Source organism: Mytilus californianus, unplaced genomic scaffold, assembly GCF_021869535.1.
Source record: "Mytilus californianus isolate M0D057914Y unplaced genomic scaffold, xbMytCali1.0.p SCAF_2, whole genome shotgun sequence".
NCBI classification, from domain to species: domain Eukaryota; kingdom Metazoa; phylum Mollusca; class Bivalvia; order Mytilida; family Mytilidae; genus Mytilus; species Mytilus californianus.
The window spans coordinates 67428020-67453771 of record NW_026262668.1 but is presented as its reverse complement, the minus strand read 5'-3'; the positions used below and the strand labels follow the sequence as shown (position 1 = coordinate 67453771).

Sequence of the window (25752 nt, the reverse complement as noted above, 5' to 3'; positions counted from 1 at the left end):
CATCATTTTCATCGATCATTGAATTGTAAATTTAATGTAATGCTTGTTGTAAAAACTTTTTTTCACTTTCAAATAAATTCAATTATAAACTCTAAAACAGGGAAGACATTTTAGTGTGTCCAGTCTTGTTATGATAATTATGTATGTAATGTAGGTTTTTAAATACGTTAATCCGATAGCAATAACTTATACAAAATATTTGATAGAGAGTAGTCTCATTGGCACTCATACCACGTATTCTTATTTACACATGCAGTTACATGGAGTCGTGATGATGTATCCTGTCGTCTCCCTATTTTACGCGGCAATATTTTGCCAAAGTTCTGATTCCAAGCCTTATACATAAATAACGTTTATCTACCTATTCCTGGTCATCTATACTGATATTTTTACTTATTTGTGCTGTTTTACTATCCAGCTATGTTTTCTACTTTTATATCGGTAATCTATATAAAAGTTGAAAAAATAGCTGGAGGGGCCCATGTCCATGTGCTTATGTTTATTAACAATTTAATTAAATCTAGCAAAATCGATTCATATTTAGAATTTCTGGTACGTGCTCATGTTTTTAAACAGCAAAAAAAAAATCAATTTATCAATAACATGTCCCTTTACGTTTGCTATGTATATTAGATACGTCCAAAAGTGATTATATACAAAGAATAAGAAGGAAAAAAAACCAGTTACTGTACTTGAAGAATGCAGTAATTTTGTAATAACTAACGAATTTACTATGACTAGATAACTTTTTAGAAAGGATGTCCAAATTGGCCTGTTTGAGTCACTGATTGGATCATCAGAATACAAAGATCAAATTAATGGAACAAAATCTTCTACAGAAACTTTACTTTTTTCATTTATCAAACTGATAAAAGAAATAACTACCAAGAACAAAAGGCCATGCTTTTTATTGTACTAACGGGATAAAAAAAAAGGGGGGAATTGATTTTTTTATAATAAAAAATAATGTGTGGACTTTAACGGTGTTTTTTTGTGGACTTTAGCGGAACTTGTTATTGTGGACTTTAACGGCGTTTTCTTGTGGACTTTAGTGGAGGTCATTTTGTGGACTTTAGCGGAAAGTTTGTGGACTTTAGCGGCGTTATGGACTTTAACGGAAATTTATTGTGGACTTTAGCGGTGTTGTGGACTTTAGATGAATTTTGGACTTTAACGGTGCCACACCGCTTATTTAAAATATCCCAATACTCTTGTAAAAACTAGGTGGCGCCATTCATCTTTAATTACTTCCTTTTAACCTATACTGACATATACTGAAATAAAATAGGACAACCTTTGCATTAGTCGATTACTATATACCCCTACTGCTTATGTTCAAATTTTTGGATTAAAGATACAATTGTTCATCATTTAAAATGACTTTCTTTACAGGTACCCCCATTTGCAGAAAACGTTACTTGTTACAGACTTGGGGGCATCGACTAGCACATTTTGACTGTTTGGCTGTGTTTAAAACGAAGTGTTTCATTAATAAAGTTCGATTTAGACCTATTACAGACTTAAAGCTAATGATTTGATATCTGTGTCCAATTTATGTGTTTTTTGTCACGAATATATGAAAACAGTTGCATAAGCGAAACAAAATTTTATGAAAATAGACTATAAAAATGCTGAAATTAAGATTTTATCATTGCTGTTATGTGTTTTATGTGAACCGTGTACAGAATATTCAAATCGACGGTACTAAGAAGAAAAATGTATAGCCTTTGAATTTTTACCTAATTTTTAATATTTTAGGGGTATTTTGGCAACATTAGGCCACACCAATTTGATATATAGTTCTTTGGATTTTCCCGCTCCAGTTTTGGAGAAATTGACTTTTCAATAAAAAAAAATAATTACCGCTTCCGCAAATTTGTGGGCCGCATGCCGCTCCAAATTTAGTTTCTCTTTGAATTTTTTTTTTCACATAGACGTTTTTATTGCTCCGATCGATTCAAACGCACGTGTGATAAATCAAATTGCAAATAAAAGGTCAAAAATCGGGATGCCAACATGCAGCTGTGTCAGCTCATTGCCGTGGAGAGGTAGTTACTGAACACACAGTTATCCGAAATGCATCTCGTTTTATCTATGAAGACCTGTTCTAGGAGACAAATATTAAAAATCTGTCTTTAGATGACCATGCACGATTATATCAATGTTCATTAGAACCATCGTCATCCCCAATCATTGTTTCAACAGACATAGACCTGAATCTGAATAAGTACGTTGCAAGGCCATGATATGGCATCAATGGCAACGGAAAAAAGGCGATGGAAAATTAGTCCCACGATGTGAGAGCAACCGAAGTTTTACAGCTATCAATTGTCTTGGCACACACGAGATTGTTTGGTAGTCTATTCCAATAAAACATTGTTCTTACAAAGAATGACTGTTTATATTGACTCTATGTTGTTCAGATTTGCTACGTGGAATTTTGAAACACCGGCTGCTATTATGTACAAATTTATCTACAATGCTTGTTATTTTATAGATCTATCTATCTTTGATGAAAATAATATTGAATTTCCATGAATTTTAGAAAAAATCACAGATTTATCTTATTTTGATGAAACCCCATGGCCATATGTCCTTGTTAGTCTATTGGTATGCAAGCAGAACTCTTTTGTAAGGGAAAAATGCTCATAATAATTAGGGATGTGTAATTGGTTCAACCACTTCTAGTCAAGCTAAAGAGTTTAAAATGCATTGCAGCCTTTAGGAGCAAAATAAAAGAGTATTTTGCTGTCAGAATAATGTATGTGAATGTGGTGACAGGTATATGTATTTTAAGGGAATATTTTAATACATTGAGATTTACATGCATAACAATATAACTATCTTACTCATAATGTTGTTGAAATATTCACCTCACTCATTATGTTGATCATTAGTAGGTATGGATAAATAGTTCCAAGTGGACATCAAGCAGCCAATAAACAATCATTACCATATATTGATATAATGAAAACAACTATATATCAAAAATATTAAATATTTTCCAGGGGCATTTTTTTAGATACATACACATATTTAAATTTATTCAACATATGTCATTTACTAACTAACATAATTCCTCTTGTTAAACTGCATCTGCTATGCTTCCTTAATATATACACATGCATGAATTTTAATGCAAATTCACGCAGACAAAGCTTATTTGACGAAAATAATAGAAATTAACTAAACCACAGCGAGACAAGAAAGTTGGGTATGGTTCATGCACCAATTCATCAAATTATATGCATTAGAGCATGTTTCTTCTCCTTTTTCTATGAAGTAACCCAGTTTTAGCATGTACATAAATTCTAAATCGCACAACTTAAAAAAAAAATACCGCTCGCTTCACCTGCAGAGCACCCGCCTCATAAAAACTCATTTTCAAGAAAAAAATACAATTAAAAAAATTTCGCTCGCCCGCCCCATATTTTTTGGAGCTTTTGTCCGAAGAACTACAAATCAAATTGGTGTGGCCTTAGCAATTAGATATCAAAAATTTTCGCTTAACATCAGCAAAAATATGCTCCTTTTTCCGATATGCCTAAATACATGCAATTTTATCAAAGATGATTAGAAATGATTAAAGACAGAGTCCTTGACAGAATACTCGTTATTTCAGTGGGTTATAAATCCTTCCCCTTAACAGAAGAATAAAAAAAACAGTAAAAATTTGATATAGACTATAGGTTCACGGTGATCAGCAATTTTCTTCTGATACAGTTTACTACCTAGTAGCTTGTTGATTTACCTATCACATTTCTAGAATATCTATATAAAAAAATATACAGCGATGCGCCAGAAATCGTTATTTCGCTCTATGTAATATCAAATTTGATTAAAATCTGCTGCTTTTAATATCAGATCAATTTCTCTATAAAATTTGTTCGGTAGATCAACTTTATAATCCAATAGGCCAATTTTCAAATGTATCTCAGAAATTTATATTTTTAGTTGATATGCGTATATAAACATATGATAAAGACGAGGGACTATCATCGAGATCAGCATGTTGGCCTTGACATGTTTTAGGGTTAATTTGGTTGTGGGTATTAAACTATCAATTTTACGTTTACCCAACATCTTCCTTTTTTATACATAAACTGAAATATGTTAATATTATATTTAAAATGTGTTGAACAAAACATGGAGTTCCTATGTGGAAGAAATGATATCATTATCCTAATAATAAAAAAACCATTCGGGCGTTTGAAAAACACTTTAATATATATACATGTATCCATATAAACTATTCATTTTGATATGCATCCTGGTTTTTTAAAATATGCAGTATGACTATGACCAATAACCAAGTAGAAATAGTTTAAAGGTGATCTATATAAATAGATTTTACGAAAACACTTTATTAAACGGAAATTCTAAATTAAACTTCCTACATATGAACCTTAAAATCTAGTGTAAAAACACAGCGAAGACGTCTATGGTATGTACTTACAAAACTACTATTTGAACACTACATTTTTACAAATATATAAAAATCAAAAGGCTAAAGCACAGCCAGTTGGATGGACTGAATTGTTAAGTTTTTTACCACAATATTTTGTCTGGAAAATGTCTATTACAAGTCAGAATTATGATAGTTATTGGTCTAGAAATACAGAATTACACGTACTGTAAATCTCCACTTTGTCAAGTTACTTGGATGGAGAGTTGTCTCATTGGCACTCATACCACATCTTTTTTTATAATATACAATAAAAGAGGGAACTATAAAATGTCTTAAATACCCCAAGAATAGTCTCCGATACCTCTCTGTTTTTTATTATGTTTTTTTTGGGGGGGGGGAATTTTTAGGGGTAGTAACTTTTTTGTGTGTCGCAGTTTGGAAAAAGAAAGTTGAGGAACACTTAACTTACCGTACAGTAAGATTTAACAGGTTCCGACATGACAAAATGCAAAATAATTCAAACGAGAAAACCTGATTAATACTAAAAACTATAAACAAAAACCAAATATAGCAGGCAGCAACCAAGGACAACAATTGAAACGCGGGCACATACAGAATATGGCGGGGTTAAACTCATTTGCAAGCGCTGACACTCCCCAGGTGTTGTCTTTTTTTGAGGGGCGCTCATAAGCAACTACACACTGGCACCGAGTTTTTGTCTATGAACAAATTAGATTTGGGAATATTTTTATTCATGAAGTAATAGTACTTTCCCATGCCCATTAAATAAGCAGATTTGAATGAAACTGCTGGTTAAAATTTCAATTATCGATAACTAAACCAAGACACGTCCTGATCAAAACAAACAAAAAATAACTGAAATAATCATGATCACCTCACAAATGATTTTGAACAGATTCGGATATATAAAAGTTCAAAATATCAACTGATATGTCCTGTAATTTTATACGTTAGGGAAGGATTGCCAAGATCCATGGATATATATTTACTATAATTGGATGAACTATTAAGTTGTCTTTATATGGATATAGATACATCACAGAAAAGGAACACAGTTGGTTCCCACGAGAATGTCCAGTGTCAGTGGAAAACCATGTCCACCAAACGTAACAAATATGTTGTAAATGAAAAACTAAATCAAGCATCATGTCAATTTCACATTCAGCTCTGACCTTTTGTTTGAACCAGTTTTTTTTTATAACATATCATTTGTCCGCTTTTAAAACAAAAAATGTGTTACTGTATCTACCTCGATCATTCATTCATGATACAAAATTCAAAGTTGGAATAATTAAGTCTTAATAATGATGAATACATGGGTAAAGGGTAGAAAAGTCAAATGTTGGAATCATCTTCATTATATAATAAGGTATACATTTTATTTCTGTTTATATAAATAATACTTCTACATTTATTTTAATAATAAAAAAATTGTTGAGGCAGTTGCTTCACTGCCTCAATGGAAACTACTCCACGGAGTGTATTTTAGCTTGACTATACACTGAATTTGTAGTTACGCTCAATATTAATACGGTACGTAACCAGACTCAATTAAGAATACATGAATATAAATTTTATAAATATACTTTTTTTGCTACATTAGCATACCATTATACATTGTACATGCTTTTATACAATTTTATTTTCAGATATTCCTCATTAGTCACTGAAATGTCAGCTAGTAAGTTCAATATAATCCATATCTTTATATATGTACCAGTTATATCCCATGTTACGTAAGCAAAATAAAATACCTGTAAAGCTTTGTTGAAGCAAATATTTAAAATGTGTATGGCGAAAACTGTTTAATTTTACCAACCTTCAGTAAACAAAGAAACAATTTTAACCGATGACAGATGCTATCGAAACGTCAAAAAAGGTAACTTTCCTTATATAAAACGTTAGTCATGAGATATACTTGGGTCCCCAAATATTTCCGTTTGTGCAAGTCCTATAAAATGCTTTCGCATTTGTCAATGGCTAAAGAAAGTTTCTTTGCATTCACAACTTTAATCTTTTTCTGTCATTTTCAGAAAAGATAGTAATCGTATTGATGGACAAGTAAATTTGATCCTTTTAAAAAACTTTACATGTAGAAGTATATTTTTAATTTTTTGTTTGTTTTATCAGTACATTGATTCTTAGTTTGCAAGAAACTTTTAAGTGTTTTTTTTGTTTTGTTAATTTGTTGTATGTTTGTCTACTGTTTATGTTTATTCAGTTTGTGACTTTCCTATAGGTCAAAGCAACCCACACTATATAGCAGCTGCAAAAGCTAATATACCAAATCCAAACGGTAAGAAGTCTTAAACATCTATAGTATTAGTACATAGTTACATTATCTCATTATCTATATAACATTGATGTGAAAAGAATCTGTAATTTTAAATGACAGCCCAATTAGAGTTATTGTTTTTAATTATACTGTCGTGTGATATCACCCTCCTAAAAAAGTTCTTTACCCTTTCGGAGCATCTGAGCTCAACCCCAGTTTTTGGATGGGTTCTGTTGCTTAATCTAGACTTTTTTTGCAATGATAAAGTCGACTATCATTTTGCATTGGCCTTTAATGTCTTTTTTTGTCTTTTTGTTAAGCTATTTTGTGTGATTAGTTTTGAGCTGATGGGTCAATCCTTTTCCAAATGATTTTGATAGTTCGTTCTTATGTTGTGATGTTACGCCTAAATCATATACTTGAATAAATATTAAAATAGTTTTATTCACTAGTATGGATCTTACGCGAATTCTGATATTCTTTTAAAGTTCCCTTGGTCATAGAGATCGTTACATATTCAATCAGTTACATGTTCGGACGCACCGAATTTATAATTATTATTATTGTATTTTTCATTTGACCCAAAGTCAATAGATCTTATCGCTAATTCGGAATCTGCGACACTTGACTCGAAATTTGCGACACTTGAACTAGTGACGCCATACAACAATCACTGCTGCATTGCTGTCAGACATGTTCTCTTATGGCGTTAAAGGTTTACGGGAACTACTGTAATGGTGTGTATTTAAATATACAATCATACGAAACCGATTTCAGTGCATATAGCGTGTTTTTGGAATACCCTTCATCGGGTTTACCAATGATCAAAGGTTAAGAAGCCAAATGCACAAAACCAGTAAAAGCTTAAAAACTATAGGTACTGAACAGAATGACCAAAATCATTTGACTACGACTTTATCCAACTGAGTTACAACATTAGATTTAGTACAGTTACAAGTCTTAAGTACAGACATATAGTGATTGATTGATTGATTGATTGATTGTTTGTTGGTTGCTTACAATAAATACAATAAGTGGGTCTTGTAATAGAGGCCGTCCGGGATGAATGTCGGGGAAATTGGACTGCCACTGGAAAATGAGGGTATATTGGATAGGGACAGAAATTTGACCTTGCAACAGGCCACATCCGGACCCCTCAAATAGTTGTTGCAAGGGTCCTTACCGTGCAGAGAACGTGGCATTCTCTTTACATAAGGCATCGGATTAAACGTCCACATTCTGACCGGACGTGTCTGTGTACTTGTACATCTCGCACAGCCATACGAACGCACCACTTTTGGCTAGGGTTCTACTACCGATCGGAAGAAGACCAAATTGACCATATTTCCATTCCAAAGTCACCCTTGGGCCACATATTGACGCAGGAAGCTAAATCCTTATTGAGTTGGCTTAAGCTATTCAGTTAAAACAATGCTAAAATTTGGGGAATAAAAACGTGAATTGCAACTGGTAATACATACATGTGGTATTTACTCCCCGATTTGTATACGCTGTCGAAGACGGGATGTATTATGATATACCATCCGTTCGTCAACTTACGTATGAAAACTCAAAATTGCATTAACCAATTCTCATGTTATTTTTTTACAACATTAGGATTGACGGAAGATTTTGAAAATGCTTTTCCTTTTTCATTCAAGAGTTACGATACTTTAAAAGTTTGAATAAAGACAGTTTTTCACAAATCGCGCACCAAATCCAGTTTCCTCAGAACTGTACGCTATTGTTCCTATTGATAAAAAGAAGCTCCCCTTTCGATTTATTTAATTTTCTGGCCTTGAGTTGTCAGATTTAAGTAATTTTTTCACCTGTTGTACCATAACTTGAGTTTGTTTGGATTGATTTATTGACAACTTTATATAAAATTGAATTGGTGAACATTTATAACACATCGTTAGATTTACAAAAGAATTCCGTCATTCCAGAGTTATGGAACTTTGAGTGTCAGATAAATAAAATGATTTTTTAAATGATATGCACTAGCTATAGTATGCTTGGATCAAATTACTACAAACTTAACACTGTTATTGGGATTAGTGAATTTTGAAAAATTTCTGGTTTGTCATACCAGAGTTATAGGACTTTAAACAGTCATAATTGACACAATACTCCTATATGCCTAAGAGTATCCTCATGCATGTTTTTACTAAAAGCCTTTAATTTGTTTCTGATTAAATGCTTTCTAAATATCCCATTTTATTTTTCAATTTCAATATGCACATAAGATGGTTTCATGCGCTCTTGGCACAACTGCTTATTTGTCATAGCCGGATCATTTACATATAGATGTTGCACTAAAACTCTTTTTCCAGACTCTGGTTTAGGTACACCATCAGACCTTCATAAGAGGCTGTCCGCAGAGTGGTCCGATAATAGATAAAAACCTGTCAAGGAATCACTCCATTGAGATGATCCAATATACTAAGATTTGAAGTATTCCCTCTTTTTTTACTCATGTAAACCTCTTTTCAATTTCGAGGGGAAAAAATGACCTCAATAGAAAATTTAAAACGTGCAAGTCAGAGTTCATATTGTTCAAACTTTACAGCCACAAAACCACAATTGACACCCGATGGGCGTGTGGTGATTTAATTTATAACCAAGAGTAGACAGCTTCACTAGAAGAGAAAACCAGGTTAAATGGATAATCGGTTCACAAAAATGCAGTATCTAATCATAGCTGCAATGTTATCTGTCTTTACTATTGGTATACAGCTGTCCTCTTACCAGCTTAACCATTATTCAGGCAGTATTTTACAATAAACTTTACTTGACAAAGCACGTACTTTTCATTGGAATTGGCAAAGAACAGTCAATGTGACTCAAGTAAGACTCATTCAGTAAAATTCAGACTGGTCATAACATTTTATTTTTGGCTCAAGTGCAACTGACACTGTCGAAGAAAGTTTAGAATTAAGTTTTATAATTGAATTATATTGTGCAGAAGGTCCTGATTATGTATACATGTACATGGGGTTTCACGAAAATATGCTTTTCTTCAGTGATAATTTATTTTTAAGCAAATCAGAAGTAAATCAGAAGATTCACATGCAATTAAAATAAATTAAATTTGCATGAAGACGAAAATATAAGAATTAGTTAAGTTATCAAGCTGGGATTATTTTATTTTGTCCAAATCAAATTTCATCTCAATAAATGTTACTATCTTTTTTAAAGCATCACTGCAGACTGAAAAGTATAATACTGAAACGTCTTTGTCATTTTGCCACATGTTGACAGTTAGTTCATCATTGACAAAAGTTTCTGCTATATAATTTATACTCAGATATTTCACTGGATACCAAATAATATCGCCGTTAAATTGATCGAGTTGACCATTCAAGGAGGCGTCAGTAGCACAGTCTATACAAGATTTGATGTACATTGATTGGTTAGCATGCATTTTTACATCCATATCACTATATCGGGACTTTAAATTCCATTTGAAACAATCAAGCGGTGGTTTTGGAATTGGAGCACTAGTTTTCTTCAATACTTCGGGCATTTCTCGATCTTTCAAATGTGAAAACATTTGGTGAAATTGCGGAGACCATTTCACTGGTCGATGTGTTTCATTGTCAACCCTACAAAGTTTTGCCAGCCTTTCTACCATAAGTTCTCCCGTATCAGTGTTTATAAGTTTTGTAACTGTGCTGTGTGTACTGGTACCTGGTTTGCACAGTTCTTTTGTAATTGTCAGATTTATTGGATCAAGGAAGTCGAACTGGTATACCTTTGGGTTAATATAATTAAGAATCATCTTTAGCATGATGAACGTCGATGATTTATACATGTCAGTTATAGGAGTATTCATAAATACTTCTGATTGTCGGGCTTTAAATTCTGCTCCGTCTAAAAATAATGACAAATTCCATATGCCCCATTTTCCTTGATAAAATAGAAATAGAAAGATGAAGAATAAACGATAAGATACAAAATAAATTAAAATCCGCTGAAAGGAATGAAACGAAATGAGACTTGTTAGTTTTCTATGCTGTGTTTTCTAGACTGCTGTTTGTTTTTTATGTCGTTTTTCGTCCTGACTTTGTCAGTTTGTCTTCGACTTATATGAGATTGAATATCCCTTTGGTAGCATCCACCTTTCTTTTACTATTTTAGAAATTATAATTAAATGATATAACTTAAGATTTAATGTGATAATTTATACTTGTTCGTTATGGTATGTAATTTTGCTGCGTGCTAAGGGTAGCTGTGCAATGAAAAGCAGCAATAAAATAGTTGGTCCTGCTTTGGGTTTTGTCTAGTGCGTTTAGGGATTGGTGTCAGAAATTAATAGACAACATCCCTTCGTTTCCTTTGCATCGAGACAGTTTGTATGGCGTGCCATGTGTAGTCTGTATGGAGTTTACACTTGTTGTAGGTATATGCTCACATTTAGCGATAACGTATCTTATGTATAACAATGCATGTGTCCTTCTTGGCTTGAATATATCTATCAAAATTATTATGCAGTTTATTCGAATTATTTCCCATGTTCCTACATTAATTCCTGCCAGGTTATCTAAAAAATTACGATGTGCCACCGGGTAGTCTAAATAAATAAATTATCTTGTTTCTGTATTTTACATTGCGATAGTCGAGAAAATTATGATAGTATTTGTTATTATATTTCTCTGCCAGTTTGTAATTTGTTGATACATTACCCCACACATGCACGCTTCAATGCAGAGTTCGGATTTTCCAAGCAGTTTGAAATTTGTTGATATTATCCAATATATGTGCACTTTAATGTGCAGTTCTTACTTTCCGAATTCTTGCAAAACCAATCCGCTCAAACCGATACTAAAAGCCGCCTTGAACTTATACATGTAGTTACGTATGAGATTTTGCTCCGTGTTAGAGTATCCTTAATGAAGTCTCAGAAGAACAGCAGTCAGTAAACGTGTTGTTCATTTACTGTGGGTTTTATTTTTAGAGTGTGCATGTATTTGTTTCAAGAATTGATTCTTTTCCATCAAATTCAAGTAAATAATTTATTCATCTCTTAAACAATTGGTAAGTACTAAATTCGATGTTACAGACATATTTGTATATGACTTCACAACAAACTACACTAAATGTAAAAAGTCTGTAGTATGATCTGACTCCAAAGAATGGATTCAGTGTTAAATCGTTTACATGTTTATAACCCCTTAGAAAAAAATCATAGGCATACAAATAATGAGAATAGTTGCGATATAATAATATGTTCAAAAAAATCTACAATGGTTTTGTCAGTAAGAAAAATAACATACTAACATACATTTTTTTACAGTGATATCCTGTCGATAGTTGAACCACGGTTGCATTCTCAGAAGCAAAGTGCTATCTTACACGGTTATAGTTTTATGTTTATATCACTTTGAATGTTTAAATTTTACGAAAGGGGGCCTCCCAAGTTTTGGTCTCGAATTCACAAAATGAACGTTATTCCAGCAACATGCATGCGTGCTTCCGTCGGCAAATCTATCTGAAAACTCTATTAGTTATTCTGTATTGCAGAATAATGACGTTTATGCTGTTAACCAGGGGCGTAGCTGGACTTACATAAAGTGCAATTATAACTATCGCCGAGCGAAGCGAGGCGAAAATTTTATTTGGACCATTTTATGCAGAAAATGATAACTTTTTTCGTGCATTTTCCCGGTATGCCATGCTTATGAAATTCACATCACATTCACGCCCAAACTCCTATTTTGTGAATACTTGTGGACTTTATAGTGATTCGGCAAGGGAGGAGGCTATGGACCGCTCAAAGTCCCCAGCTGGTCCAGGGTAGCACCCTAGTCGGGGATCCAGGGCAGCACCGTAGACGGTGGTCCAGGGAAGCGAATCCCCATGAAGCTCCGGGCATATGAGTAATTACAGTGACTGCTTTGAACATGAAAAATACCCTATCTGTTTCTTACTATACCATATTTTCATGAAACGATAGTAAAAGTCTAGTGAGTTCCGTAATTTGCTGCTTATATTATTAACATGGTTATTTTCAAATATAAAATAAATTTGATAAAACGGGAAGATCAGGAAGAGTCGACAACCGAAGCGTTAATCAATGGACAATTGACAAACCCGGGAACAGATAAGACACAAAAGGAGAAACAAAATCATTCAACATTGAAAACTAAATACAGATGAAAAACACGGACCCAGAAAACAATGTTGCGACCTCCGGTGCTCCAAAAGGGTAAGCAGTTCCTGCTTCTTGCAAGACACCCGTAGTGTGTCTCACGAAGGTCATTCTCAAATCAAAGGAGAGGTTTCTACGACAACGGTAGAAGGTCATTTGGGACACAGATACCCCAGGTGAATCAATAGTCTTTTGGACGAACGGACAATGGGAATACGAAATCTAACGGCCACTTTTAAGTCTTGACTTATAAGTAAGGGATATAAATCTAAGATGTTTTCAAGGTGATTGTATTGAGCCTGTATTATTAAATGTTAATACTGCATGTAAGACTTAAAGTATAGTTAATATCGAAAGTCCATATATCTATTTTTTGCCAAGGCAAATGATCGCAGAACTCTCTCGGTGAAACAGGTATGAGCGCCAACGAAGATAGTCTGTCCTGTACCATGGTTGAACGGAGATAAGTTTTCGGTCGCCTTAATGCACTAAATGACCGTTCAGTAGTTGATGTAGTTACTGGCATTGTAACTAGAATTGAGAAGATTGCGAATATTGAAGGATATATAGTTCCTTATTAGTCACTGTTACAGACGACATCAGAGATTTGGGCTTTAAACACCGCCCGACACGATAATCTGTAAAGACTAAAGACTATCCGTAATTCAATTTCAGAATTTATTTTTTTTGTGAAAAAAATGTGCAAGCAAATGATTTTTTGCGTAAAGGCAGCTACGCGCCTGTTAACAGTTGAACTTTCTTCTTTTTTCAAGTCTTTTCCTGTTTTGCGTCTTTTTTAAAACCAATATATATATATTGCTTTTGACTTAGTGTTGACCGTTAAAACCAACCTGTTCTGTTATCGAAGCCGTAAGGTATACCTTTTGTTGTTATTTCTGCGTAGTCTGGTGTAACCTTGTTTATGGTGTATATGCCTCTGTTAATCACGGATGCCTGAAGATAAATTGATGTCACGATGAAGCATTCAAAATTAAAAAAAATATATACTTCAAAAGTCTCAGCGGACACAGGGGCGGATCCAGGATTTTTAAAAGAGGCCGGGCGTAATTCTTTATATGGGAATAAATACTGTTGAACGTAGCGAGGCAAAACATTTTCTAGACGATTATATTTTAACAAAATGAAAAATTTTCAATCTACGCCACCTGAATCCACCCTGAGACATTTTAAACTTCTGTACTTTTGTTTCTAAATCTAGTTATGCAAACTAGCTGCGTATCTTCAAATACATCTGTATTTGAAATCGAATCTGCTGAATGTCATTGTATGTTTTCGATTAAAATAAAAGAAGTAAAACAAAACAGTGCAAAATAGATGCATGTAGTTGTGTACATTTAAGGTAGTTGGGTGACTAAATGTATTAACAAATAGAGAGAGACTTTTTATTTGATAAAAGGGATGGATATATAAGGGGAAGGTATGTGCAACTCATGATTTTTAAAATCTATAATGAATTGTAATGTCAGTGAATATATAACTTTTGTTATCAAGGATTGTGTAGCAAGAAAACATACCTTGGTGACCATCACTTTTATTTTTATTTTTCTGAAGCATTTATTGAAAATTATCTTCTCAAAATTTGACTACATGTATTTTAAAATTCTATCGTGTTATTTTGTTCAGCTCACATATTTGAAAACTCTTTGGTTTTCCTTTATAATCTTGAAATAAGAAAGTTTTGTTCTAACTGAAAATTGAAAACACTCTCGGCGACATATACTTGTTATCATACATTTGAATAGTGTGATATAAACTATATGTTGGCAAACAATAACATATTCTTGTCGTTGTTGTTCATATTTCAAACTACCTTGTGCGCCTATTGCTTATGCATACTTTCTTTTGACGCGAACGGCGTACCATAAACGACAACAGAAACTTAAAACGCTTGCATGAACAGATGTTCACTTTACTGACATTGATATCACGATTGATCAGATGCAAGATTGTTTGCTGCAAAAAAAAAAAATTACAAAAAGCGAATTCATGCATATGTAATTTAAATAAAGATCATGCAGATATTAATTAAGCCGTATTGTTCACAGCATTCACTGGTAATCTTTTAAACACATTTGTCATTGGGTGAGTCCCGTGTTATTGATTTTGATATGAGCGAATAAACGTTTATATTTATATTAAACTTACCAATAGTTTAGTGTTGCACCAGATAAAGTTTCTGCTAACACATCGACGAAACATTTCTTACAATTATCAGTTGATTTGACCCAATTCAAATATGGAGGGCTAACTTAACAATAATCAACCTGGTCTCAATTTTGGATAGTATGTGCAAGATACATAACTGCCACTGTTGCTAATGATTTCCATATTGCATAGTTTTGCTAGCAGACTCCTCGGGTCCTTTTGTTTTCTTGTTCAAGTTTTAAATTCATTATATGATAACCTTTTGATAATAGCATATTTTCTTGTTTAAGGGATAGAGCCAATTTCTCCCCATGTTTGTTTCACTCACACGTAAAAATCTTTAAATTGTCATTTTTGGGGGGAAATTTTGAGAGAAATCCGTTTACGCCAAAAAAAATGTCCATTTCGGCATTTAGCGGTGTCTGTTAAGATTCCAATTTTGTCCTTATTGGTTTCCCGTTTATTGCTATGGCATTTTTGCAACATTTGTGCAACCATGTATATAATTTATTTATTATACTTCACATTTTTTTTTTATATTTTGAGGATCAGCGAGTGAGTGTTCGGTGTTTTATTTCATTGTCTTTATTGGTAATTAGGGAACATTGACTTTCTTGTAGTACATGACCCGTCACAACCAGGTTTGGGAATTGGGTAGGTAAATTATCAAATTAATCTGTGTGTAAACAGTCTACTAATAAAATTGAGAATGGAAATGGGGAATATGTCAAATAGACAACAACCCGACCAAAGAGCAGACAACAGCCGAAGGCCACCAATGGGTCTTCAATGCAGCGAGAAAATCCCGCACCCGGAGGTGGTCCTCAGCTGGCCCCTAAATAAAATTGTGTGTTAGTTCAGTGAAAATGGACGTCACACTAAACTCCAAAACATATTAATGAACTAAAATTAAAAAATATACTAGACTAACAAAGGCCAGAGGCTCCTGACTTGGGACAGGCGCAAAAATGCGTCGGGGTTAAACATGTTTTGTGAGATCTCAACCCTCTCCCTATACCTCTAGCCAATGTAGAATACAGAAGCACATAGCAATACGCACAGTAAAACTCAGTTTAAAAGAAGTCCGAGTCCGATGTCAGAATAGGTAACAAAAGAAACTAAGCAAAATGACAATGATACATAAATGAACAAAGGACTACTAGCAGTTACTGACATGCCAGCTCCAGACCTCAATTAAACTGATTAAAAGATTATGTCTTCATCATATGAAAATCAAGTACAATCCCTCCCGTTAGGGGTTTAGTATCATACCATCATAAAATATATGAGAAGAACATAACCCGTATCATGCCAACAACTTGTTTTAGAATAAATGTGTTTATTTCCGATGCAAAGACCCTATGAGTGAATCAATATTAATACCAAAATATGTAATCCTTAATGACTTGACAACAGTATCGTAACTATATCCTTTCCGAATAAGTCTGTTTAAAGGTTTGGTAAGCTTTTGAGGTGAATGCCGACATTTTTGTGCCTTGTAAAGAATATTACCATAAAATATTGGATGTGAAATACCTGAACGTATAAGATGTCTGCATGTTGGTTTATATTTACGAATGATGTCCCTGTACCGATGATAAAATTTAGTAAATGTTTTGACTAGTTTGTGATATCGAAAACCCTGGTGTAATAATTTTTCAGTAATACAGAGATTTCTTTCGTTGAAATCAAATACGTTGTTACATACACGAGCGAATCGAACAAGTTGAGATATATAAACACCAGAAGATTGCGACAAGGGAACGTCACCATCTAAAAATGGATAATTAACAATAGGAAATGAAAAATCATCTCTTTTATCATAAATTTTGGTATTAAGCTTCCCGTTAAAGATAAAGATATCAAGATCCAGGAAAGGGCAGTGTTCTTTGTTAGTATTAGCTTTATTTAAAGTCAGTTCGGCAGGATAAATCTCTTTAGTGTACACACTGAAGTCGTCATTATTGAGAGTCAATATATCATCTAAATATCTAAAAGTGTTATTAAATTTTTGAATCAGGTGTTGTTTCGATGGGTCTTTGCTGATTTTAGTCATAAATTGTAACTTATAACAATACAGAAACAGGTCCGCAATAAGTGGTGCACAGTTAGTCCCCATGGGAATTCCGATAACCTGACGATATACGGAATCTCCATAGCGAACAAAAATGTTATCTAGTAAAAACTCAAGGGCAGTTATAGTATCAAAGCAGGTCCAATTGACATAGTTCTTTTGTTTGTTGTTACTAAAAAATGACCTATAAGAGTTTGAACATATATATTCGCATTCCGACTTTTTAAATGCCCATTTAATCAGGTGTGTGATTTTTTTCTTAATAAGATTATGAGGCAACGTGGTATATAGGGTAGAAAAATCAAAACTTTGAACAGATTCGAAATCACCAATATAAGCATGCAACTTATCAAGTACTTCCAACGAATTTTTGACACTCCAAAAGTAATTAATTCCACTATTTTCAAAGGCCTTATTTGAACAATTTATTACCAGGTTTTTGATTGTACCAAGTGTACTAGTAAGTAGAATAGATAGTTTAGTAGCGGAACAATGGCTTGAAGACGAAATAAATCTATATTTGTATGGAGTTTTATGCAGCTTCGGAAGCCAGTACATAGTTGGAAATATACATATTTTCCTTAAAATCATATATCATGGTAGTGCTCTTCAAAAGGATGCTTATACAGAGCACACATGCATACCTACCGCTTTAAAGAGGATGGTACGTGCACGTAATTTAAACGTAAACTACAAATGAATTTTACGATCTTTGCACGAAACAGAAGTCTTTAGTGTTAAAAACAGTTTTGTGACTTCTCTTTCTCAGTTCTTAACTGACAATCTTTTATCATATTCAAGAAAATCAATAACAATTCTTTAACAAGCCACCAAAATAGTGTTCTGGTACATTGTCATTTATTTCCAATAATTTGATGATTTTTTAAGCATTTCTGTCATTCCAACCTTTTAATTATGATCTGTTTGATTAAAGATGGCCGAAAAATTAACGTTGAATCTCTAGTGCATGAGTAAACGTCAAATAAAGGATATTTGTAAATAAGTTGATCGATCAACAAAACACACGAAAATAACGCTGTACCACCCCTTTGAATGAGCTGTTGCACCATTTAAAGTTCCGTTCTTTAAGGACCACTGTTAAATAAGAAGATTTTAAAAAAGAAGAAATGATGTTTCGATTTTCACTTGATCCAAAAATCTGCCACACTCGGCGATACCATAATCAAGAATAATTGACTTGTCTTTCTTTGATTGTATTTGATCATAAATGCACTTGCATTTATAAACAGAATTAATCTTCGGATTTTTGCAACCTCATGGAACATTTTACAAAAAAAAAAAGAAAGAATCACAGACAGCGTTGGTTTTCTCGATTTAAAGCTTGCTGTGTGGTATGGGTTTTGCTCATTGTTGGAGGCTATACGGTAACCTATAGTTGCTAACATCTACGTCATTTGGTCTCTGGTGGTTAGTTGTCGAACTTGTCTCATTGGCAATCATACAACATTACTGATTTTATAATATAACTTTGAAGAAATAATGTAAGGAAAGCATTCTTTGTAGACATTCTTAATGCAATGAATCAATACCGACAAAAATCGATTCTTTGTTGCTTGTTTAATGTCCAGCTGCAAATATTTCATTCATATTGTGGAGGAAAACAAATTAACCAATAACATAATAGGTTGATTCTGCAAGGTGAGTCGACTAGGAAGAAAGGTGTGAAATTTGGACTGTCGCAGAAAAATGAAGATATGTTGCTAGACATTTTGTCTAGGACCTCAGAGTTTTTTGCATGGGTTATTTGACGTGAATGGCTAAAAGCTTTAATGGGGCATCGAATTAAACGTCTACATTCCGATCTGACATGGCTGTGAATTTATACATACTGCACTAACAATAGACGCTCTACTCTAGCAAGTGTTTAGTGCCGGACAGGAGAAGTCTAGAAATGATCATATTAATACTCCTCATGTAAATTCTTGTCAAAGGAATTATACTCTGGATTCAAATTGACGATTAAATATCATTCCTCTGAAATACAAAATGATTTGAAAATTTTCGGCAACAAAATGACGAAGACGTTCATAGTGCAAGACTCTGGACCAAGTTTTTGAACCAAACATGTTAAATATATAAACGTACATACATTGCCGGTTTCGGTTTGCATGACACATTCTTTTTCGGAAGAACCTTCACCAAGGACATTCAAGAATATAGTTTCAAAAGCCAAAATCATTCAATCATTCAGGAGCATTTTATCTATCCCCTCCTAAAAAAACCAACACAGAAATAAATATTGTCTCATCCACTTTGCCAGAAGTAATAGTTTTAAGCACAACAACATAATTCAGACTAAAGAATTAGAGTTAAAATGAGTTATTCAAATTATGCCGGTACCAAAACAAATTGCATTCATGGCTTATGGGCAGATTAAACCTTTGATGACTCAACTGTAAATCATAATAGTTACATGTAGTAATATGAACGTATAATACCCGTTTCAGTGCACGCGACATCTGCTTTGCTGCTTGTCTGAAAATTAATGAAGATGTGCATTTTAAAGATTGATTATATCTGAACATATGGCAATGTCTGGGGGATAACAGCTGAAATAATATGTTAGATTCCAAAAGGGGAAAATGTTCACTTAGATTGACATGACGTTGTTCAAACAAATACGTTTTGAACTGACAAGAAATTTGTCATGCATGTTTTGTTAGTTACATAGTGTGGTAGTGACCTAATACAATATATATGGGGTCAGTAAATTCCATATGGGGTGAGAGCGAAGCTTGAACCTCTATACATGTCTAGGAATATCATTAGTTAAAAAACATGGACCAGAGTCTTGCACTATGAACGTCTTCGCCATTTTGTTGCCGCAAATTTTCAAATCATTTTCTATTTCAGAGGAATGAACATTTAATCGTCAACTTGAATCCAGAGTATACATGAAAAGTATTAATATGGTCATTTCTAGACTTCTCCTGTCCGGCACTAAACACTTGCTTAAGAGTAGAGTGTCTAATGATTGTGCATGATATATATATATAAAAAGTTTTCTACTTTAAATTTGATTTGTAACACATACATTATCTTTGTAGATATAACTGACGTAATCATTAAGTTTGAAACAAATGGAGAACCTAACCTCAAGGCTTACGATGCACAACCCCAAAACCCTTCAGTTCATGACACAACGATAGGTAATATATAATATAGCTTTGGATCCTGACTCACTGCTCGTCTGATGCGAAAAGGATGCCAGGCTACATATAATAGAATGTACGGTATCTAGAAAATGAAAAAAAAACCTGCACTTGTATGTGAAATAAGTATACACAAATCGTTTAATATGTGATTAAATGTATGAATATATTTGCCTCATCGCAAAAAATACATAGTTAATACAAAATATTTATGAAACCGACCTTTAATAGAACGAACAGCTTGAGAATAAAACTGGCAAATATTAATCGTTCCCCCTGTCTCAAACGGTCGTCCTTGCGAATCATTGCAGGAAGAATTATCGATATGTCACAGAAAAATGAGTTCAAACCCCGCTGAGGAAATGACAAATAGTTTATACCGCACATATAACATTGTTGGACTAAATTTCAGACGAAATATATTTTTACATCTTTCGCGCCATGCACCTAGTCCTTACTTTTACACAAGATCGAAATAATCCTCAAAAGAGTACGTTTCACTAGAGTGATGTTATAGCCCGTAACAGTGCAAAGGGTGTTTGCTTTTGATGTCTCGTCGAATTCCACTGATAGTCCTTGCCTCGGAAACTGGAATGAAGGCATCATTATACTAGACTCAAGCTGGCAGCCACTTTTAGCAGCCAATCAAGATAGCAGCCACTTTTTTCCAGCAGCCAATTTTGACGATATGTCTAAAAACCCAAAAACTATAACAGACTCGAACGTTCTAAAAATCTCAAAATCTAAGTTAAATGTAATTTGAGAGCGGAATTCGACAATTTCACGGCTTGAAGTGATTCTCAAAGGATTTTTTCGTTTTAAATACCATAATGATTCTAGCTACCAATACGATATATGTATTATTTTCTAACGTCTAAATGACCACAGATGTTCAGCCTTAGAAGTGAACGTTGAACAAACCAACACAAATGACGTCAGTAACTAGAAGCACTCATTAGGTTGATTTCTAGATCCGGCATATTGGTGTCAATGTGTATAGAAATATCTAGTTTCTACATAACTAATATATGTGCAGTTAGCCGCCGGTTCGATATTCTATATCCAACTAGCTGTGAGCAGTCGGTTCAATATTCAAACTTATTTGAAAATCATAAAAAATTGAGAGTTAAGAGGAGTGGTAAAATACATAGGAAATCGTTTTATGACCCCTTCAAGCTGTCGTAAATTCTCGTTGTCCTCGAATATAATCCCTTATGTAAGTTGCATAATTGTCTTTATGTAAAATATAGTTTTTATCAATAAAACAACATTAAAGATGTATTTTATATACAATATTTCTTAAAACAATAGAAATATAACCTTAACGCTAGAAACATTTAAAAAATATCAATAGAAATATTTATGGAAAGCCCCCACCTGTCCAGTGGCGAACTTTACCGTACAGCGCTGGCGAGGCTTACCGAAAGAATGTAGGGTGTATACATATTTTTTTCCTTAGCAGCAACGTTGAACCCCAACAATTTCCGAATGGGCCTAACTCCCAAAAATTCATTTCAGTGTGGCCTTCCCCAAGTTATTACCTTTCATTTGAGCCATGTCCGGTGGCGAACTTTACCGTACAGCGCTGACGAGGCTTACCGAAAGAATGTAGGGTGTATACATATTTTATTCCTTAGCAGCAACTTTGAACCCCAACAATTTCCGAATGGGTCTAACTCCCAAATATTCATTTCAGTGTGGCCTTCCCCAAGTTATTACCTTTCATTTGAGCCATGTCCAGTGGCGAACTTTACCGTACAGCGCTGGCGAGGCTTACCGAAAGAATGTAGGGTGTATACATATTTTATTCCTTAGCAGCAACTTTGAACCCCAACAATTTCCGAATGGGCCTAACTCCCAAAAATTCATTTCAGTGTGGCCTTCCCCAAGTTATTACCTTTCATTTGAGCCATGTCCGGTGGCGAACTTTACCGTACAGCGCTGGCGAGGCTTACCGAAAGAATGTAGGGTGTATACATATTTTTTTCCTTAGCAGCAACTTTGAACCCCAACAATTTCCGAATGGGTCTAACTCCCAAAAATTCATTTCAGTGTGGCCTTCCCCAAGTTATTACCTTTCATTTGAGCCATGTCCAGTGGCGAATTTTACCGTACAGCGCTGGCGAGGCTTACCGAAAGAATGTAGGGTGTATACATATTTTATTCCTTAGCAGCAACTTTGAACCCCAACAATTTCCGAATGGGCCTAACTCCCAAAAATTCATTTCAGTGTGGCCTTCCCCAAGTTATTACCTTTCATTTGAGCCATAACCAGTGGCGAACTTTACCGTACAGCGCTGGCGAGGCTTACCGAAAGAATGTAGGGTGTATACATATTTTTTTCCTTAGCAGCAACTTTGAACCCCAACAATTTCCGAATGGGCCTAACTCCCAAAAATTCATTTCAGTGTGGCCTTCCCCAAGTTATTACCTTTCATTTGAGCCATGTCCGGTGGCGAACTTTACCGTACAGCGCTGGCAAGGCTTACCGAAAGAATGTAGGGTGTATACATATTTTTTTCCTTAGCAGCAACTTTGAACCCCAACAATTTCCGAATGGGTCTAACTCCCAAAAATTCATTTCAGTGTGGCCTTCCCCAAGTTATTTCCTTTGATTTGAGCCATGTCCAGTGGGGAATTTTACCGTACAGCGCTGGCGAGGCTTACCGAAAGAATGTAGGGTGTATACATATTTTATTCCTTAGCAGCAACTTTGAACCCCAACAATTTCCAAATGGGCCTAACTCCCAAAAATTCATTTCAGTGTGGCCTTCCCCAAGTTATTACCTTTCATTTGAGCCATGTCCAGTGGCGAACTTTACTGTACAGCGCTGGCGAGGCTTACCGAAAGAATGTAGGGTGTATACATATTTTTTTCCTTAGCAGCAACTTTGAACCCCAACAATTTCCGAATGGGTCTAACTCCCAAAAATTCATTTCAGTGTGGCCTTCCCCAAGTTATTACCTTTCATTTGAGCCATGTCCGGTGGCGAACTTTACCGTACAGCGCTGGCGAGGCTTACCGAAAGAATGTAGGATGTATACATATTTTTTTCCTTAGCAGCAACTTTGAACCCCAACAATTTCCGAATGGGTCTAACTCCCAAAAATTCATTTCAGTGTGGCCTTCCCCAAGTTATTACCTTTCATTTGAGCCATGTCCGGTGGCGAACTTTACCGTACAGCGCTGGCGAGGCTTACCGAAAGAATGTAGGATGTATACATATTTTTTTCCTTAGCAGCAACTTTGAACCCCAACAATTTCCGAATGGGCCTAATTCCCAAAAATTCATTTCAGTGTGGCCTTCCCCAAGTTATTACCTTTCATTTGAGCCATGTCCGGTTGCGAACTTTACCGTACAGCGCTGGCGAGGCTTACCGAAAGAATGTAGGGTGTATACATATTTCTTTCATTAGCAGCAACTTTGAACCCCAACAATTTCCGAATGGGTCTAACTCCCAAAAATGCATTTCAGTGTGGCCTTCCCCAAGTTATTACCTTTCATTTGAGCAATGTCCGGTGGCGAATTTTACCGTACAGCGCTGGCGAGGCTTACCGAAAGAATGTAGGGTGTATACATATTTTTTTCCTTAGCAGCAACTTTGAACCCCAACGAATGATGATAATACGGTACTATCTGTGAGCGTTTACATTCATGTCGGCCCTTTTCCTTATCCGTTAGCCATTCGGGTCCGTTAACCCAGAGTGAGTTCTGAAAAACTGTTCCGCAGTCAGTCCTCGAGTGAGTTAATCTGCTGGATTCCGCTGTTGGTCCGTCACCTTGAATAATTTCATCTCATACTAAAGACCAGTAATCTGCTCCAATAAGTAGTGATATTGTTGGAAATCACGCAGAGAAGAGAACGTTAACGTAACGTGGCATTATTGTAATTTGTATATCCAACGTCGTAAACTTATGACGTTATCTTGTACTTCAATCATCAATACAAATTCATACAGTTTAGACCTCTTTCTTATTACAAATGCAGTTTTAGTAAAACCACTTTACGATATTGGTACTGTGACCAGAAGAAGATGACTACAAAGCTTAAATCTATTCGAGCGGGACACAGAAGCGTAGTTTCAATAATTTTAAGAAGAGTATACGAGAAGAGTGAATCAGAAGAAAAACCGGAAGAGGACGAGTTGGAAACAATTCTTGATACATTAAAGGAAAAGCAAACTTGACACAGATGATTATAAATTTAACTTAGAGACGAGAATACGCAAAATTCTTCGTAAATTCATTCACGTTCAAACATCTGATTTAAATGCAGCCGCTAGAAGTTTTTGCCACACAGTGAGACACTGCAACCCATTCAAAATGTTGGCCCCGCATATAACGTTAGAGATGACTCTCAAAATACTGGCCTCAACTTCACGTCTTTACGTTCAAATTCAAGTGTTAATATCAGCAACTTTACTAAACTACCGAAATTGAACTTACCTACATTTGATGGAAACGTACTTGAATGGCAATTTTTTTGGGATTCATTTGATTCAGCAATTCACAACAACAACACACTAACCGTCGTTCAAAAATTCAACTACCTAAATTCTTTACTAAAAGGAGAAGCGTCATACACCATTGCCGGATTTGCTCTAACGCACACAAACTACAACAAAGCTATTGGACTTATACATGAAAGATTCGAACAAAAGCATAAGATAATTCAATCGTACATGCAAGCACTACTAGACATACCCACACCAAAGAATATGCTTACACATCTAAGAGGTTACTAAGACAGGACAGAAACAGACATACGTGGACTAGAATCTCTCGAACAAGCTCAAGACTTGTACGGCTCGTTATTAGTACCAGTCATTCTCAACAAAATGCCCAGTGAAATACGCAAACACTTGACTCGTGAACATGGTTCGACGGATTGGTTTATCGGTGATCTTAGGAGATCTATTTTTAAGGAGCTAGCAATTTTAGAGTCTGGTAGAAGTACAGAAACATTTGAAACAGCTACATGTACTTTCTACACAGACTCAAAATCGCGCGAAATCTGGCCAAATGCCAATTCACCACAGAAATATTATCAAATAAGCTGCGCATACTGCAAGGAACCCCACTTTTCGTCTGAATGTACCAAATATACAGACCACATCGACCGCATGAAAATTGTGAAAGAAGATAGATTGTGCTTTAATTGCTTAAGGCGACACCGCGTAATATATTGCAAATCTAAATCAAACTGCAAGAAATGTAATAGACGTCACCACACAAGCCTATGCAGCAAAGAACATGATAAGGAAACTTTAAGTTCAAGTAGTACATATACAGTAAAAACACACAACGCGGAGGAAGCTGATACAATTTTATTCATCTTTAAACTGTGATCGCCCTAATGTTTTGTTGAAGACCGCAATAGCACCACTAAACTACAAAGAACAATCGATTGATGCAAAGATCCTTTTTGACGAATCGGCACAAGGTCATTTATTACGTATACAAGACATTTAGCAGAGAAAAG

At 34.7% G+C, this 25752-nt stretch overlaps 2 protein-coding genes across 2 annotated transcripts in view; one reads left to right on the top strand and one right to left on the bottom strand.

The window, feature by feature from the left end:
- The first annotated feature begins 4356 nt into the window (after positions 1–4356).
- Positions 4357–25752, top strand: part of LOC127728146 (uncharacterized) — a 31077-nt gene continuing 9681 nt past the window's right edge. Inside the window, exons 1-4 of the mRNA XM_052235390.1 lie at positions 4357–4444; positions 6079–6110; positions 6669–6725; positions 20164–20265. Of these exons, the coding sequence (XP_052091350.1) occupies positions 6101–6110; positions 6669–6725; positions 20164–20265 (169 nt within the window). The 5' untranslated portion in view covers positions 4357–4444; positions 6079–6100. The remainder of the gene's footprint in view (positions 4445–6078; positions 6111–6668; positions 6726–20163; positions 20266–25752) is intronic.
- LOC127728123 (uncharacterized) lies at positions 9584–15114 on the bottom strand. Its single transcript, XM_052235362.1, has 3 exons — positions 15022–15114; positions 13707–13809; positions 9584–10613 (listed from the first exon to the last, which is right to left on the bottom strand). Exons 1-3 carry the CDS (start codon positions 15073–15075, stop codon positions 9844–9846), a joined length of 927 nt encoding a protein of 308 aa, XP_052091322.1. The 5' UTR covers positions 15076–15114; the 3' UTR covers positions 9584–9843.

Excerpts from the sequence above, each read along its gene's own strand:
- LOC127728123 (XM_052235362.1), bottom strand. The coding sequence starts at position 15,075 with ATGTTTCGTCGATGTGTTAGCAGAAACTTTATCTGGTGCAACACTAAA. Across the intron at positions 13,810-15,021 it reads GGTGCAACACTAAACTATTG|GCATCCGTGATTAACAGAGG; the intron begins GTAAGTTTAATA and ends ATTTATCTTCAG. Across the intron at positions 10,614-13,706 it reads CGGCTTCGATAACAGAACAG|GAAAATGGGGCATATGGAAT; the intron begins GTTGGTTTTAAC and ends TATTTTATCAAG.